The sequence below is a fragment of the Ciconia boyciana genome, chromosome 8 (assembly GCF_034638445.1).
Source record: "Ciconia boyciana chromosome 8, ASM3463844v1, whole genome shotgun sequence".
NCBI lineage: Eukaryota > Metazoa > Chordata > Aves > Ciconiiformes > Ciconiidae > Ciconia > Ciconia boyciana.
Window position 1 is genome coordinate 59,334,438 of NC_132941.1, and position 18,089 is coordinate 59,352,526.

An 18,089-nucleotide genomic window follows, 5' to 3' on the forward strand; every position below is an offset into this window, starting at 1 on the left:
TTTGTTCCTAGTTATTACAAACATATTTTTAGAATATATGTTATTTCAGATTCTCTTCCAATAGCTAAAGCTTCAAGAATTGTAGGGGAAATAGAAGCATTTATCAAACCTGGCAAAAAACTTTGTTTAAAAAAAGAATTCTTTACTCAAATATTGTTTGCAAGGAATAAAAATCCATCATACATGTTCCCATGTTTCAGCTAAACACCCATGGTATCCAGACTGCAGAAGTTTAATAAATGAAACAAAAACATTACGTATTTACTATCTTCTCTCTCCAGTAGGTCTGTAAGCTCAGGCATAGCCTTGATGCAATTTCGCTACAGAGTTTTTAGGCTAAAACTGCCTCCTGTCTGGACTGCCTGCAACACAAAGAAATTTTACTCCGTCTGAAGCCACCCCTATAGAAATAGTCCTAGACTGGTCTCCAGACTAAATCACTCTTTTTATGAATTATTTTTATTTAACTAGTCAAAACGAGTTCAGATAGTTCCTCTGCCTGCCTGCCCTCCCTTCCTCTGTAACAGTATAGTCTCTATTTAGTGAGGGGAAAAAAATAAAGTTTGAAGAAAAAGACTTTTTTAACAACTAGCACTTCCTGGCTGCCAGGGCCCCTCTGAACAGGGTCCTGAGCTGTTTGAGCCAGCTTAGCCCTGGCCTGGGTGGAGTTGGGACCAGATTACCTCCAGAGGTCCCTTCCATTCTAAATTACTCTGAATCTAGTCTAATGACTAAACAGATACCTTGTCCAGATATAATTTAAATCTTATTTGGAATTTTATGTATATATAAATAATTTGAACATATGCTTGAAATCGAGCCAATTTTTCTGAAGCCAGCTGTTTCATGTTTCTGATAGTACAACCACAAGTTTCCCGGGAGTTTCTATAACCTACAGATAACATACATTAATCAGGTACTCTAAAGATTCCACACTAGCCAAATATTTACAGCTACTCTACTCCCATGACCTTACTACTCCTACGACTTTGTTGGTAGTATTATTCTTGTCACACATCCTCTGCTCTCTATTTATGCAGCTGAATTCATGCAGTTATTCATCATCGCACCTGGTCTCCTGCACCAAGCTAATAGTCATTATTTGCTCTCCCTTACTACTGTGCCTGCTTTCTCCTTTAATAATTAACAGATATTACATCTCCAAGTGCTGCTTAGAGAACTGGTTTGGTTAAGTAATACACTTCCTAGCACCTAGGGTATTTTCCTCACTGGAAGCTTTCAAAGAAATTCCAGCTAACTGAACTCTTTTTCCTGAGTGCCTTATTTTTCCTAACTAGCAAGGCTCTTGCCATGGCCTTCCTAAGACCCCATGCTGAACACAGTATTTCACTCCTAACACATCTTACCCCACCTAAGTGGAGAGCCTTCTTCAGGTCAAAACTACATGCCTGCAATTCAAGCACATTCATATCAGTCTTGAAACAACAAAACCAACCCTACCAATCAACAAACTCGCCCCTACCTCTCCCTTACTTTAACAGGACAGCACAGCTAAGAAAACTCAGGCGCACCCTCAAAATTCTCATCTCATCAATACTCAGCACTGGACTTCACTCCTCAAAGTAAAGCAACAGTTCAAAGACAAAACAAATGACTACCAACACAAATGTAGCCGCTTCATTTTAGGTATCACAAGAAATCAAGTTACCTAGACAGAAGAATATATTCACCTGCACACCATCGTTACCTGTTTCTTTTCCATTTTGAACTATTTTACGGATTTGAGTAGTATATCTCATGTCTTGCCCACAGTTCCCCTCTCCCAAATACTTAACGTACGGGAAGCTAGAGCCCTCCAAGTTTTTTTTTCTCCTATGCTGATCTGTGAAATGCTTTCTTTCCACATCTCTAGCCCTTTACATAAAATGACTTCTGCATAAGCCTCACTGCATAATGTAAATCCATTGACAAGCAACCTACCTCCCTGCCACCCCACAGGAGGTAAAGTTTAACCCAGGCTTCAACAGCCCCTCAGTTACTTCTTTACTCTGCCTCCCACAAACAGAAAAAAAAAGCAATTACTTTTTACAGATAGATCTCTGTGCCATGTGCAAGACAGTGACAAAATAAATTCTATAGGTTTTTTAGCTCATTCAAGAGACAAAAGAGGGAGAAGCAGCAAAGCAGCCAACACCAAAGATGGAATTTGCAACATAACAGTTGCTCAAAGCACATGCCTACATTTGCTTTTCAGTTCAGATCAGGCGTGTGCTCTGGAGTTAGAACTTCCCATGGTCTCCACCTACGCTGCTTTGATTTGCATTACCAAGTGCTCCTGGAACGCACAAAGTGCATTGCCTCCAGAGGAAGCTACATCTGACAATGTGCTCCTACTGCTAACTCATGGTCAGTCCAGGAGGACAGACCAGAAGCAGACCCCAGTAAAACCTCCACGATGTGTACGGTGTGGAAGTCATGTCCTCAGCCCCCAGGCTGTACCACTAATTAATGTAGGGGCAGCCTAAGCATCCTGCTGTCAATGTAGTTTGTGATATGTACGTCCATTTTCCAAATTGTCTTTATTTATATATACATTCTATAGAGGACAACTTTATCTACAGTCTATACATAGGTCTCGGATCCAAAAATTATGAGTAAAAGCTTGTTATACATTAATATGTTTTACATCCATCAACACCTTTGTCACATGGTGGTTTTCATATCCTCTAAGAACAGGCTATACAGCTCAAAGATTTTGACTCCACATTTCACAGAAACACGATGTGACTGAACAGCAGTTTATAATTTAAGCCAGTTACTTGTTACAGACTTAACTAGTTCACTGAAATCATATAGACTATGTGTATTTTTGTGTCTACTTATTACAAATGTGCATCCAGTGAAAAATCAGTGGTTTGAAAGTGGAAGAGATTACAGCGGAGGTGGACCACATGTTTGTTTGTGTTATGAACACCATAATCCTATGTTCACTTCTCATGTAGTTCACATTGTTATGTAAAGTGATTGTATTTTTAGTTTACAAGCTGCTGTACAGCCTATTCTTACTATATTCCCACAGATGTGTGATTTAACTACCAAGGAAGCTAGAAACAGATTTCTGCAATTGCTCTGATAAACATCATCTTTGTATTTCTTGACTCTTGTATATCATCAGAGCTGTAAGCACTGGTGAACTTCAGATAAGCCAAGCCCAATTTCTCAGGGGTCATTTACTGTATTTACAAGTACCTACATTTTTTAAAAGCATGGTCAATTTCTTAGCTATGAGACTTCCACTTAAATTTAACTGAAGAACAACTGATGTTTTTCATTATATATATATACACACACACACACTAATCTCTGTATAAGGGCATGTATTTATATATATGCACAACTTATAGATACATATATAAAGTGTGTATATATATATTTATATTTTTTTTTAGATGTGAAAAACTTTATGGATATTTTTATAATTAAAAAAACCTTTCTGCATATCTGGCCTCAGATTTCTAAGGGCTTTTTTTGCTTTTGTTTTCTTCCATCAGCTAGGGAAAATACATAGCTTCAACTAACATCAAATGGATCTAAGGGTACGCAGACATGATACTTGTTCCAAACTAAGCACCTAAAAATGGAAACAGATGACATCAGTAAAGATCTGAAGATACTAACTTTTGGTTAAAATATTTATAAAGACATCCATAGTTGAAAGATTCTATTTATCCTACCAAAACTTTAATGGAGGCAGCCTTTTAAACAGACTGCATTAAGGGAAACGCAGGGAAATCCATTTTCTAACAATGATTCACTACAAATTACTTCCGATATGTAGGTTTCCTTTGCAGAACATCAGTCTTCTGTATCTAACCTTAATACACTGGAATGACCTTTTAGTCATTTCATTTGTATGACGGGAATCGGCAATTCCATTTTTGATCCCCAAGGCTTTTCCAGGGCAATTGTTACGCTGCCCACTCGTATTACTTTCTCATTTTTATTTGCCATCATTATAGAGCATTTGGAGAACTTGCATTACAAAACGCTTGCTTATACATTTTTTTAATTACTGAAAGTATTTTTAAAATGCTTGGTCACCCTGAAGAAAAAGCAAGAAGAATCACTTATCCTACAGTAATAATTATCTTAAAACGCACTTTTGCCCAAAAAGCAAGATTTCACTCCTACTGTTCTATAGACATACAATAGCCACAGTAACTAGTGAAAACTATAACGACAACGTATGAATACTCCAAAACACCATTCTCATTCACTGTTGCCTCCAGACGTTGAGCTCCACCCTGATAGACCTATAAGTCCCTCTTGTAACACTGAGACAGACATATAATTTCTGCTTAAGCTTGCAATTGAAGAGGGAGAAAGGAAGAAAAAAATGAATAGTCATTTCAGTTAAATAATTACAGCATCCTAGGAAGGTAAGACATGATACATGTAACAACACTGCATTACCTTGAGTCCAAGAATCTGAACTACTTATTTGACTTCATAAAAATAGCAACATTACATATGATTGTACTCAGAATAAGGAATTCTTCCCACAAAATTAAATGTTTTATTTGTGGTCACTCAGTTTTTATGCCTGTATTTTGACACTTGCACCAGAAAATTTAAGACTACCAGATAGCAACTCTTTGTGGTGTATAACAACTAATTTCCTTCCCATTGAAGGACATCAAATACCTACATTGAAGAACCATGAGTTCATTAGTTAAATCATCAACAATAATTAGTATCATATTATACATTATTAATTAAATATTAAGGATCCTTTAAAAAAAATCTTCATTCCAGATTTCTTCCTGATATTTAGCCTGATGATGCTTTTTGTTTAAGCTAATGTAATTCCTATATTTACACCAGCTAAATTAGCAGTGAGAATCTGATTCAAGTCCCTGATGTTTCCTTCACTAATGAGAACATTTACATACAAGCCATTTTGTGAAAAGCAAAACTAAGGAATCCAATGCCATTTGCCCCTTCACACAGTCCATGAGAGAAGACAAGCCATGGCTCACACTAAACTACATTTGTGCGGAGAAGCTACCAGCTTCCCACACCACTCTAGCACCAGAAATCTGCCAATGTTTGCCTTGGAGATGCTATTTTCATATCCTTCCATCTCCGGCTCTTTGTTTTCAGGAAAAATCTTTATTCTTTGAGATTTATACCCCTCTTTCAAGTGTACTTGAATTTGTACCTAGTAATATTTTATATAGTTAACCAAAGTCACTTTCAAACAGATAGACAGGCAGAGTGACTGCATAAATCAAGTGGAACTGAGAGAAAATATATTACTTTCACCAGCTTCTCACTAAATTGCAGTGGACCAGTATGCCTATTTAATTAACATATACTTAACGTTCAAGAAGCATTGAATACCATGTCTTCTAAAAACTGATCAGAACAGATGGGTAACTGATGAAATCCAGACAGGAGCACCTCATGATGGCCTTACGCATCTGTAAGAAGCCTGAATCATATAGAGAAGCAGAAAAGAGACTCAGACTTCTGATTATTAAAAAAATCAATGCAACTATGCAACTATAAGTGTAAATCACACAGTGTATAACATGTTGCAGGCCAAAGCAGATATGTAAAAAGAATACAATCTTATGTCACATGCCCACGAGTGAGAGCAGCCCTTGCTGACCAGGAGCTCAGGATGGACAGGAACAGAGGCCCTACAGGTATCAGCAGATAAGCAAAATACATGCTTGTCCAAACTATGACAGGCCACACCTTTCACAGTGCATTCCTCCTGGCTGTCCATGCTATTCATGATCCTCTTCAGGATCCCTAAAGACTTGCAGAGTAACTGGATACCTTTCTCCATTGACATACAATGTGCGTTCCAAGTTGGGAATTAGGGGAAAGAAAAGATGGAAACGTGAATGCCACAAACTCCAATCAGCACAGTGTGTCCGTTAACTAAAAGCAAGTGGTTGGTTTGGATACTTTGATGCATTTATGGGCATTAACAGTGAGCAACAACAGTAGCCAAGCAAACTTCTGTTACAGAAGTGACAGATGACCTACCAACAAAGGGACATTTTGTTACACAGCAACCTGTAATCAACCTGTTCAGGACCCCTTCATTTCATACATCCCTCTAAAGCCTATTCTTAGTGTTGAAGAACCTGCTCGCCTGGTGACAAACACCAGTTAGTAAGTACCAATCCACCTACCTCTCCACTGTCTCCATCTGCTCCCTGTATTACAGTTTGCGTGACCTAAAACATCTCCGTCTCAGATGGCACAGTTCAGCAGCCAAACGTATGCCATTGTGTCTCACTCTTCCATTTTACCAACAGGAATTGCTAAAGAGTTGATATTACTCCTGTCTACTTATGCCTTTTTCAGACTATAAAATGAAAAGTAGAAACCTTCCAGGAGGCCAACCTGTTACAGGTTTACTTTATTTCAAGAAAAGGTCTGCCAAATTTATCCACAATTTTCAGTGATTTAGCAGAAGTGAAAGACTCTGTCAAGTCTCCAAACTCAATCTGCCAATTTGGGTTAAAAAAAAAGAACAAAACACAAAACAAACCACAAAAATTACAACAACAAATGAACGACATAACCAATTTGGGCAAAATCCTACTAAAAATAAGTTAACTTCTCCTGGACATTCATCTGTACACAGACTCTCCCTGCTCCTTCTCTAGTACAGCCCATAGCAGCAATAAACAGTGTAAAGAATAAGGGTAGGTAAGACTCAGTAGCAGCATTTGACATACTGCAGGAGAGCTTGGGAAGGTGTCAGACAACCCACAAAGAGTAAACCTAAAATTAAATGCAAAAATCTAACTGCAGGCTCTTGATAAACTTCTAGTAAAAAGCTACTCAGTAGCTTTAATTGGTCAAACTTTGAAAACTGTGAACAACTAAATAAAGTAGTATTCAGAAGAGGAGTCTTCTCAGTAGTTATTACTGCACTTCAAAGTCTATAAACAGGTAAACTGTTTATACTTGGAACCAAGGGCAATACCAGACTACTGAAGGCACTAATGGGTCAGAAGTTAAACACCAGCTGTTCTATGATAACTACAAGTACTTGCCTATCCTTTGACAATATGCAGAAACTACAATGTAATTTTCTCTTCCTTAATTGCAAGATGAACTTCCAGATGAACTACTTGTGGGAGTAACTCCTAGACAAGTTAGCACTGAGCAACTTGCAGTCACAAACAGACACCCCTACAACTTCGCCATGTGTCAAACCCCTACATGTGTCTCAGATTTTAGAAGTTACCTGGTTTTGGGAGACCATATAAGCACCAAGTGCCAGTACCTCACTGTTTCTCAACAAGTATTTTTACTCTCAGCCACTGGCCCCTTTTCCAAGACTCTTTCTATCCCCCCCAGGCTTTCTCTTGGTGTTGTTACAACTCAGAAAACACATTTCTGTTCTGTAATTAAACATTTCAACACAGGCTCCCTTCTTATTCGTTATTTTGGGAGACATAACCATTCACCAATGGAAGGCAACAGTTTTTGACATGCCCAACGGTTTACTTGGTCAGGTCCTGATTTGGTAGGGAAACATTACATCACCACTAAAATCCATACAAATGGGTAAATTAGTTTCAATCCAATTATGACCTCCTTAATAAAGAAGAGATCTCTCTCAATCTGAAAAGAAAAAACCTAGTACGTTAAGAAGAGGTTAACTTTATAAAGATGCTCTGAGAAAATATATTTTGAAAGTAAACTAGAAGATCGAAGAGAAAAAACAAACTACAAACCAATGAAAATGACAACAGCTTACGTTTCCAAAGGTGGTTGTAAATATCTGCGTTTAAGTAAGTCCCTCCCCTTCCACTCCAGCCATGTGCAGCAGTCACCAACCTGAGCTGCTGGCTCATCTGGCCATACAACTTTGCAATAGGATGTAACAAAATAGTTGAGAAAGTCATTCCAGAAATATACTGAATTACCCAGAAACCACTTTGTTTACTCTGGTCAATAAAACACTGTTATCTCTCTTACAATAGGCCATACTGTTTAATCAAACAAAGTTAGCTTTCATGCATCAACCATCTATTTATTTAGCAAGATCAGCTATCACTGTAAATCAATTTCTTTGCAAATGAGAAACACAGCTGCTGTAAAACCTACTTAAAACTCTTTCCTGCATCCAATATTTGGACATGTAGCAGAACAGATGACAAGAATATACAAAAAAAGTCATCAGCACCACATCTAGTGACACACTAAAACAGTGTGCCTGTCTCAGCTTTTACAAGGATTTTCAAGGAAAGGTATCATTTAGTGTTTACTTAATAGTTTTATGTTTTAAATACGAATTTGTAAGTTAAAAAGTATGACAAGAAAAGCTTACAATTGTTATTCAAATTGGGTACTATCAGGAGGATATGGAAGACAGGCAACTAAAAGGTAACTCAATCCGTACTACAGGTTGGTTATTACATGAGTAACCTTCAAGGAAAAAAACACAGTGAAAGTGAATGTTGTTCATCAGCTCTGTAAAAAACATTAAAAGAACTAATCCCTGATCAAGCTTGAAGTTTTATATAATTTTTGTCCTAGAAGAGTCAGACAGAGGTCTTAAAGGTGAATTCACTCAACACAGCCATCTAAAAGACTTGCGCGTCTTTCATGACTCTTTCTGATCAATCAGGAGGCGGTCAGTACTACGCTTTCAAAGAGTACAACGCCCTGCAAAATATCAACTTGGAAGACCCCAACTGAATAGACAGTATCACCAATGGCAGCTGCAATACAACTTGGTTACAAAATCTAGTGGAGATTTAGACTCGAATTAAGTGGCTTCAAACCAGACATTTCACTACACAAGCCAAGTATCTGGCTGCAGAAGAACTTGTCTTCCCAAATTTGAGTACCATGATGAGTTCCATTGGCAGCTCTTAAGAGTTGGGCATGGGGAAGCGCAAGCACACACACAGAGCATTAAGCCCTGCTCATTACAGATTCTTCTTACTCAAGTTATTTTATTTGTTAATCTTTTCATCTGGTATTTTAAGTTCGAAACTCGGCAAGTCAGATTCCTTGCAAGCAGTAAGTCTCTGCAGCACTTCAGGGGAGTCTTGGAAGGATCACTGCTTCAAGTGTGGACATAAGGAGAAAAAAGGCACATGTAAGGGAAGTTACGGACTTGGATGTACATGATGCATTTAGTATCGTCTGCTGCCAAATGCAGTAAAGCACGGTGAGTGCTGCTTTCTACCTGTCCCAGGTGAGGGTATGCATGCTCAAGGATGCAGTACATGATAGCTTCTGCATGGTTTACAAGCAGACAAGAAGAATCAGGTCAGGCTGTGACTAGAGCGATGACACCTGGTTCTAAACAACTACCTGAATATACATGCACTAAAAAAAAAAGCTGTTAGTGGGGTTTTGGGGTTTATTTGCCCCTTTTTTTTTTTTTCAGATGTTCATATTCAATAGTCTCTGAGCAGTAAAGAACTACAGTGCATTTTCACAGAAGGTCTCTCATTAAATCACAGAAAAGCTTTCTGAAGCCCCAAGTCAAAAAGCTTAAATGTTTAAGATGAGACAGAAAAAATCCTGATGGCCTTCAAGTTTATTTGAAAGACGGATTACAGAATATTATGTAAGGCACAAACCTCAGAACTATTCCCCATTGTATTTACAAATATTATCAAATTTTACAAGATCATGAATTTTCATAAAAAGTGACATTTTCAAAAAGCTTCTCTTGCTTTAATCCTCCTTCTTTCTTTTGATAGGATTAAACACTGAAATGGCAGACTGTTGAATAAGCACACTGAAATGCCAACTGTGAGGCATTTAACTCCATGTATTTACAAATTAACGTTTCACGGTTGCTTCAAATTTTGACATTATAGTTTAGTATCTTCAGGCAATTCATTTCAGAAGGTGCTAGATTTGATTTACATTATTTCTCATTTTACATTAATATGTTACGGTACTGGAATACCTTTAGTTTCCCTTAATCCCTGATAAAGGAAATTTAGTTTTATGAAAGGCTGAGAAATACTGCTTTGTTTTTATAAACAGGTACCAACCAGCATGCCTACAGTAATTTCAAAGTTACCATTAAATTTACCTATAAAAGGCCATATCTGTCAAGATAACCTCACCAAAAGAAGTGGAGATCATGGCCTATGTGTGTATGCATACACATGCAAAAATTCAGAGTGCAGTATTGAAAGACGGTGTCACTGGTCCTCCCCTTCAGTTACTCCAGTGCTGACCACAATGTTCAGAATGAACTGGAGAAAATGCCAAGCAGAATTCCCAAAAATGTGGTTGGATGCTTATCTTAATTCTTGACATTATTAGGTTACTTCAGAGGATATTTGTGTGCTCCTGAGACAACTGCTGCAAAAGTAAATTCCTATGGGCTATTAGATGTGGCATTTCAGATAGAAATTTTTACTTTGCAGAATATGAAATGCAATTTCTGCATTGCTAAAGTTACTATTTACAGAAGGGTGTTCAAATATAAAAAGCCACACACACAAAAAAACCCCTACCACAAACAAAAAACCTCCTGCTAACAACAAAATAACAAGACTTACTACCTTTAAGAAGTAGTAGCCACAAAACTGTAGCTACTCCTACAGTACCACCTCAGACAACGTATGTAGTCGAAAGCAGAATTTAAAGGTGTTTTCTTAGATTATCTAACTTGATTTTTTCAAGATAAATCATGATTCTCTTGTGCTCCTGAACTTGTATTAAAAAAAAAGGACAGACTTAAAAGAAAACTTGGAATGGATACATTTTGTTATGCAGTTGAGCATCTCTCCCTCATTACCTTATATTCATACAATGAATAAAAAACACAAACCATTTACAGTTTGTACATGCTTCCTGGGTATAAGAGTATCAGAAGATAACAGTCTATTTGCAATAGTTTCTACAATTTGTAGAAAACTAATTTATCTGTCAAAAAGAATCAGTACCTAAAGAAAGGCAACATGACTACCAAGATATGCAGAGCAGTTCATATAAACCAAGATTCTCATTCTTATACAACTATACCCTCGATTCATTCTTCTCTACACTGCTGGAATTAGAGGAAAGTGCCAGCACTCACCACACTCAGGACAGCCGAGCATCCACAGAGCAGTCAAGGCATTGCATAGGCAATGTAAGGGGTACTTACAGCTGCAAAGCTACCTCAGGTCCCTGTTACTAATACTTCAAGGTCATTTCTATATCCATTCTTATGCCATTTTTAAGGAAGGGAGACTATATTTTCCTTTTATTGATAGAGCAACTTCAGTTTCTGCTGAAAAATTAAGTTATTCTTTCACAACACTACACATGAAGTGCCGGCCCAGGTAAAGTCAGCAGCAAAACTCTCACCAAGTGTAACAAGGTCAGGGGCCCGCTCTAAGCAAGTGTGCTCCAAGGAAAAATAGAGCAATTCTTTTTGTTTGTAGAAATCGATCTGGTATTGCTAATTGGCAGTTCAGTGGACATAGACATTCACATTTATGACACAACCTCCATTTAATACCCACAAACATATATCTAATTATTTAGACATAGCTAATTATTTAGCCATAGAACACCTGTCTAGTAATCCAGTGCTGCTAATGCTAATTACTACATCCTATCCATATATAATTAAGTTTTACATAGCAATGCAGTGATTAATGTTAATTAGTAGTACATGCTGCTGGAATAAGATATTTAAGAATGTTTACATGTGTCATAGGGGAATGTGCCAAATCACCTCTCTGAAGTTTTACTGGTGTTTCAGATTGATTTGATAAACAGCTTAGAAGCCTGAGACACCTTTGTATTATAACAGACATTTCAATAATGCTCCAGATATGTTCAATAACACAGCATCTTTTTTCAGAACAGATTTTGACACCTACTAATATTCCATAAATAATGGGATCAGATTAAAGTCTCACCAAAATTCATTATGAAGTATTAAACCTGTCTAATCTTTTATCACTACTACTAACATAATAAAAAGAATGAAAATGCCAGGAAGTATAGAAAGTTATGAGAATTTTCCTCAGGAGCGTTGCAGAACATAGTCTGAATCAGCAGATGTATTCTCATGCCTATATGAGGGTCTTATAAATCAGATGTTTTTAAACCAGAACAAGTTTATCTACTTTTTACTTCAACTTAGTCTATCATTTCTCCTCCGTAGTTTCTGAAGTTGTTATTCATTCTAACAACTTCATCTCAAATAATTATTGCACACGTGGACATTAAAAGAATTTCATATTAGAAAGGTATTAAGTATTGCAATCAGCTGTTTTGTGGTTAACATTGCAGTAGAGCTAAAAATCATGATTAATGATACAAGTAAACTTTTCGTTTGGAAAATATCATAATATCTTTTCTTTATAGCTTCCTATTTAACTATTCACACAGTTATTTCTCAGAAAAATAACTAAACTCCAATGTTAAGTGTGTTAGCAACACTCCTAATTTTGTTGAGGGTCTTTGGCAATACTCTTGCCACCCAGCAAGATCTCCTAATATTTTGTAACTTAACTTGCATATTTAACCTGATTTCCTAAGGAAGAGACTTCCATGATTTCACTACACCTGTTGAATATAAGTTGAGAAGCAAAAAGTAGTTCTGCAAGTCACTCATTTTCAGTTTCCATATTCTACCCTATCAAGATTTTCAAAAGCAGGATCTTAAAACTAGGCCGCCTACATAGTAGCCTAAAGTTCAAGGTGGTTGAGCACAGTGAATTCTTCATACTGACAACAGAGCTAGAGATGCAGCAACTCAGATCAAGGAGTCTCTGGCAGGCAGTGCTTGACCAATACTTAATGAAGGACTGCAACACAGATGCACAGTAAACCCTTCTGTACATTGCAGGCCAGATTTCCAAAAGCTTAAGAAATTTTTAAAACCTGCCATTTCATTTTAGATGCTGAAACAGAAGATGAGTTTTGAGAGTCTCACCCCGAGTACTTTTCTGTAGTTTTAAAACGGAGCTATTCCACCATCAGTTTAGTCCTACTGCCATCTGCTGTCACAAACACGCCGGTGCCACGCTGTCTGCAGAGTGTTTTTTCTTTACTATTCTGTTAGAGTGTAAAAAGAATATATTCCAATATTGCTACTCAAAATTATCTAAAAATAAGCACAAATTAATTTGTCCAGAGCAGCATAATGGAAGATCGGTGTACTGCCACCTTCATTGCTGGAGCATCAACCCTGCAGATCCATGCCTGGTTTCATGCACAGCTTATCCCAACAAAAGGGTCATTCACATGAGTAAGTATTAGCACAATCCAGTCCAGATCCCAAAATTGTTTGCATTTTTTGGTTGTTTTTTGTTGTTGTTTTTGGTTTTTGAACCCTGGCAGTATTGCTTGTTTCTTGAAAATTTTGAAATATTTATTATTATTAGGAAAGGGTTAAGAGTATGAACTGGCCAGACTACTAAGGCTGAATTGCTCCTACCTTATCCTTATGTGATCATGCAAAGAGGCTTAAACCTTTAGATTAAAACAAACTAGAAAAAGTTAAACAAAAACTGCTGCATAAAACAGATTAAACAAAAAGGTCTGAAAATAAACTACCCAAATCTACCTCCTGCTTAGTGCTTCAATGAAGTCCAGCAACCTCTAGAGTTAAGGGAACTCAGCAATTCCTCAGGACCACTGGCACGCTTTATGCCACCACCTCTGGTGGTGCCGTGCTTCAGCAACTTACATCCCACCCTTCTTTCTCCTTTCCACTGGCACTGGAGCTACCACACAGCAAGCCAACTCAGGGAGTTGACATGGCTAGCTTGCAACCACATAAACACCACTGACTGCATTAGGAGCAGGTAGAGAGGGGGCCAAGACAGAGGGAGAACGTAGTCCTGAGCTGCCATCGGTTTCTATGATGTCTGGCTGCTAAACCACGCTCTGGGAAAGTTGTTCTCTAAAGTTTGTCGGTCTGCACTCCAGCTGCAGGCTCCCCACTTTGTCATTTCCCTGCCATGCTCAGAAACCTAATTGCCACCTAGCATTACAGGTTCCTAAGAGAGCACAGGTGAACCTCTACCCTCCCTTCAAGTTTTTCATTTGACTAAGAATACAGCAGCTAAGACAACAAAAAGAGGCTTTCTGTCTGTTGCTCAGCCATACACCCTTTTTGGCAAAACATAACATACAGTAAGCTGAAAACAAGTATCACAGCATTTGTCACAAGGAGTTTTAAAAACAATGCAATAGTGGAATTTAACTGCAGAAACTGAATGAGATGCTGAAATTCTGGATTCTTGCTGCTCCAGTGGGAAAACAATGTTGGTCTCCAAACACAACTCCAGTCAGATATAACAAAGGCACAGGGCTTAAGCTAGTTGCCCTCAGACAGCAGAGGGTAAAATGCTGGATATTGATTTTTGTTCCAGTGATTTCTTTGCATGAAATCAACTGTTAATATAAAGTCTTTTTAAAAGCTTCTAGGTTTTTTTCCCCCCCCAATAGGCACGTTACTTATTGCTCAGCATAAGCCCAATTCAATTTGACTACCACCACAATATCACACTAATGTGAAACTGAAAGGCTTTTTCATACATTGCACCTCTTGTTTGAAGGAAAAAAGGTAACTCTCATCCTAACACACACAAAAAAAGAAAGGCAATTTGTAGGCTGTATGCTGCTAAACTCATGTTATCAAGTCTGATAATTAGCAAAAGATTAACTTACAATACCACCAATACTAATACTTTCTATATTTGCAGACACTTGCAAAAGTATTTTTCTTTAGCAGACAGGGTAGGATTCATATGCTCTAAAAAAAAGTTAGAGATCTATGGCAATTGCCTACATTTTCACAAAATGTAGGGGAAAAGGAAGAAGTCAGTCACATAGCTACACTCTGATCACACATGTCTTCACCACTTGCACCTGAAGTGAATACACTACTGGCCAGTGAAAGACAGGTGAATCTTACTGGTTTCTAAGCATTGCCGCATCTGAATATAACAGGACTATAAAAATGCATATTTTACACTATTTGTTTTAGAGCAGATGGACAGTTGACAATATATTCAAACCAGGTACATTTTCAAGCACAGTTGTGACAACCAAACATGATGTTATCCATACAGGTCAATTACATGTCAATTTGACAGTTAAATACTTTGGATTAAAAAGTAAATAACTGCTCTGTTAGGATGGGGGGGGGGGGGGGGCGGCCCTGTGTCTGCTGTAACACTCATTTGATTGTCCAAAGATACACTCTTCCTAGACAATGTATTAAGAACATAAGACATACTGTGATATGCAAAGATTATACCCTTTTTTACCGTTTTAATAGAACTTCTTGATTTTTCTTCCCAAACATTACTGCTCAGCTCCATTGTGCAATGAACATTTGTTTCTCTTTCATAGGATCCAAACATAAGTAACCTGAAACAGAAAAGCCTACAGTAAGAATTGTAATACTATTACATATATCCCAGATACCATATTAAACTCACCATTCTTCATTTATACACTCTATTATTATTATCAATGTGTACACACAAAAAAGATTCCACAGGCACAGCCTTACACCAAAGGAAAGACACTGCCACCCTCTAGTGGAAGAACTCCATAAAGATCAAATATAACTCGAAATACTTAGCTAGGGGTTTTCTCTTTGGGTTTGGGCTTTTTTGGTTGGTTGGGGGGGTTTTTGCCGTTGTGTTTCCCTTTCTTTTTTTTTTTTTAAAATAAAGTGTTCAATCGGCAGACTAGTATTTTTCCATAAAATATTTTTTTTGTTTTTTTAAAAAGCAATAGCCACAAGAGTCTTCCATTCTAGTCCTAAACTTCACAATATACTACAGCTCTTCTTGGTTCAAGAGAGTGTTACTGTAGATTAAAGTCTCAGCTTGCTACTGCTTATGTTTCTATTTCACTAAACTGGGATTCTCTCATATCTGTAATTTTTTGTAACATTCATAACAACCAAAGGAGTGGTTCTTCATGCATGATACCCTACTCCAGAAGGCTATCAAGCTTTTCCAGTAGATATCAGTACTATAAAAGAAAAAAAAAACCCGAACAATAACCTTTAGGCTACAGAACAGCAATAAAGTTGTACACAGCTTATCTCACAGTAGCTGGAAACAGATGAATATTTTGGAATAAAAGCTTCAAACAAATCCTACTCTTTGAAAAGGACTATTAGATTTTAATTCCCTCCCAAACTTTCTATATACATTTGACAAGGACAGTTTCTAAGCTTTCATCCAAAGTATCTTATTTGTGATTGTGATGCGTTACACAACTCTTTAGATGATACAGACAAAAAGCTGTCAGAAAAACACACCAATTTTCTCTGTCTATCTTGATGTTGTTAAATAATGTTTCTAGGTTAAATAGTTATGATCAAAAAGTGCCTTCCAGATGCAGAGATATGTAGTAAACATACTTTGAAAATCAAGTAAAGCTATTGAAAACAACTTTCACCAACAATTAGAATTGGTAAAATTAAGCCAATCCCCAGGGAAAACACCTCTCTGGCTACGACAGCTCTCTAGATTGCACTGCAGCAAGGAGAGGTAAATAAATATTTCTCTTCTATGTCTTTCTATGAAGAATTTGTTTTAACTGTTTTTTAGCCGAGTACATGAATGCATGGGAGAGATGACAGGGGAAGGTCACGTTTGGGTTGGTCCCCAGCACACCTGCTTTACAAAGCGTCAATTGTTTTCGGTTCAGAGTTAGTGGCTACATCCTGTAACCCCATCTTCAGATGGAAAGTTTGCATGCTCCAGTGAAACACCGCAAACAGCAGCTGTCAACCTCACTCCCAACTTGACCTTCAGCACTCATTTGTCTAGACACTATTGATTTGATTACTGTAAGCAGAAATCCAGCCTCAGAACCAACTGATTAGGTACTTTATTTGGACAAGACTAAGTTTGCTCAAGGTTACTTGAGCTGACAAACTCATGCTGCCTTTGCTTATTTTTAAACCATCCCTAGCAACCCTCTGTGGCTTTTCTGTTCTGCTTTTAGTAGTTGCTTTTGAGTAACACAGGTTTTCCTCAGTGTCTCACTGATATCAGACAGTTCATTAAAGCTTTTCCACAGCTCATCATTGGTTGCATACATTTCATCTTCTGGTCACCTACACACTCTCAGGGAATTTTCCAGGGGTACTTATTGACTCCTAAAATATTGTCACAGTAGCTATTTAGCTGTCTTGTACTGGTGGCAGCTAAGATAGAAGAACAAGGACAGGAGGTAGCTCAAAACAGGAATAAAACATAATTTTCAGCCAGAACTGTAATACAAAAGGCACAAGGAAAACAACGAGCCATAATGAGATTTCACCTTGCATTAGGTTATCAACATCCAACTTGACGAAACATATCACAAGACAGCAAAACTACATATTTAAATTTTAAAGAGCTCTTCATGCTGGAGTTTGGAATTCAAGTTCCAATTTCAGAAAGACAAAGGGGAAATTTTAACTGCTGCTACACCAAGGAAATTTTTGTTTGAATAATACCTCCATTAGCATGCAAACAGAGGTACTGTATTCTACAACACAGCTGCAGATAAAGACTGACATTGTGTCACAACACATCCAAAACAACTGGCTATTAAGGAGTTATCTATATCCTATGGATTGAAAGTTTGTAAATCAGCATGAAAGGACGTATGAAAGACATCCCGAAACAAAGTTTATAACCCCAGCTATAATTAAATCAATAATGAAATGTGATTAAATTACCACCTGAGTAATTAAAATATGCATACAGAAAGTGAATTTCTATTCCTTCTCCAATTGTAAATTGGATGGCTTCCTGCAGCAAGTGAGCATGAGTTAGAAAAGAGTGATTCAACAGAGTAGCTATGGATATGAAAACAGTTGTTTATAGCTGTCCTGCTTTCCAGCTGGAGAGCTATGAGGACTCCAAGACATTAATTTTGTCCTCTGATACAGAACAACAGAAGCGCATAGAAGCTGTGGTCACCTCAACTTGAGCTGAGCCAAGCCTAGAACTTCAGCAAGTCTTTACAGTCTTCCGGAAAAGAGGATGAATAACAAGGCTATCAAAGTTTCCTGCTTTTTGTAGGATGATGCTGAAGTGCTGATCTGCAAACCTAACAAGAATCTGGTAGGTGCAGGTAAAGTACACACCAAG

General features: G+C 37.6%; 1 protein-coding gene across 1 annotated transcript in view; it reads right to left on the reverse strand.

Annotated features, from left to right (window-relative positions):
- PDZD8 (PDZ domain containing 8) overlaps positions 1 to 18,089 on the reverse strand; it is a 66,839-nt gene that overhangs the window by 25,031 nt on the left and 23,719 nt on the right. Inside the window, exon 3 of the mRNA XM_072870389.1 lies at positions 15,252 to 15,354. Within this exon, the coding sequence (XP_072726490.1) occupies positions 15,252 to 15,354 (103 nt within the window). The remainder of the gene's footprint in view (positions 1 to 15,251; positions 15,355 to 18,089) is intronic.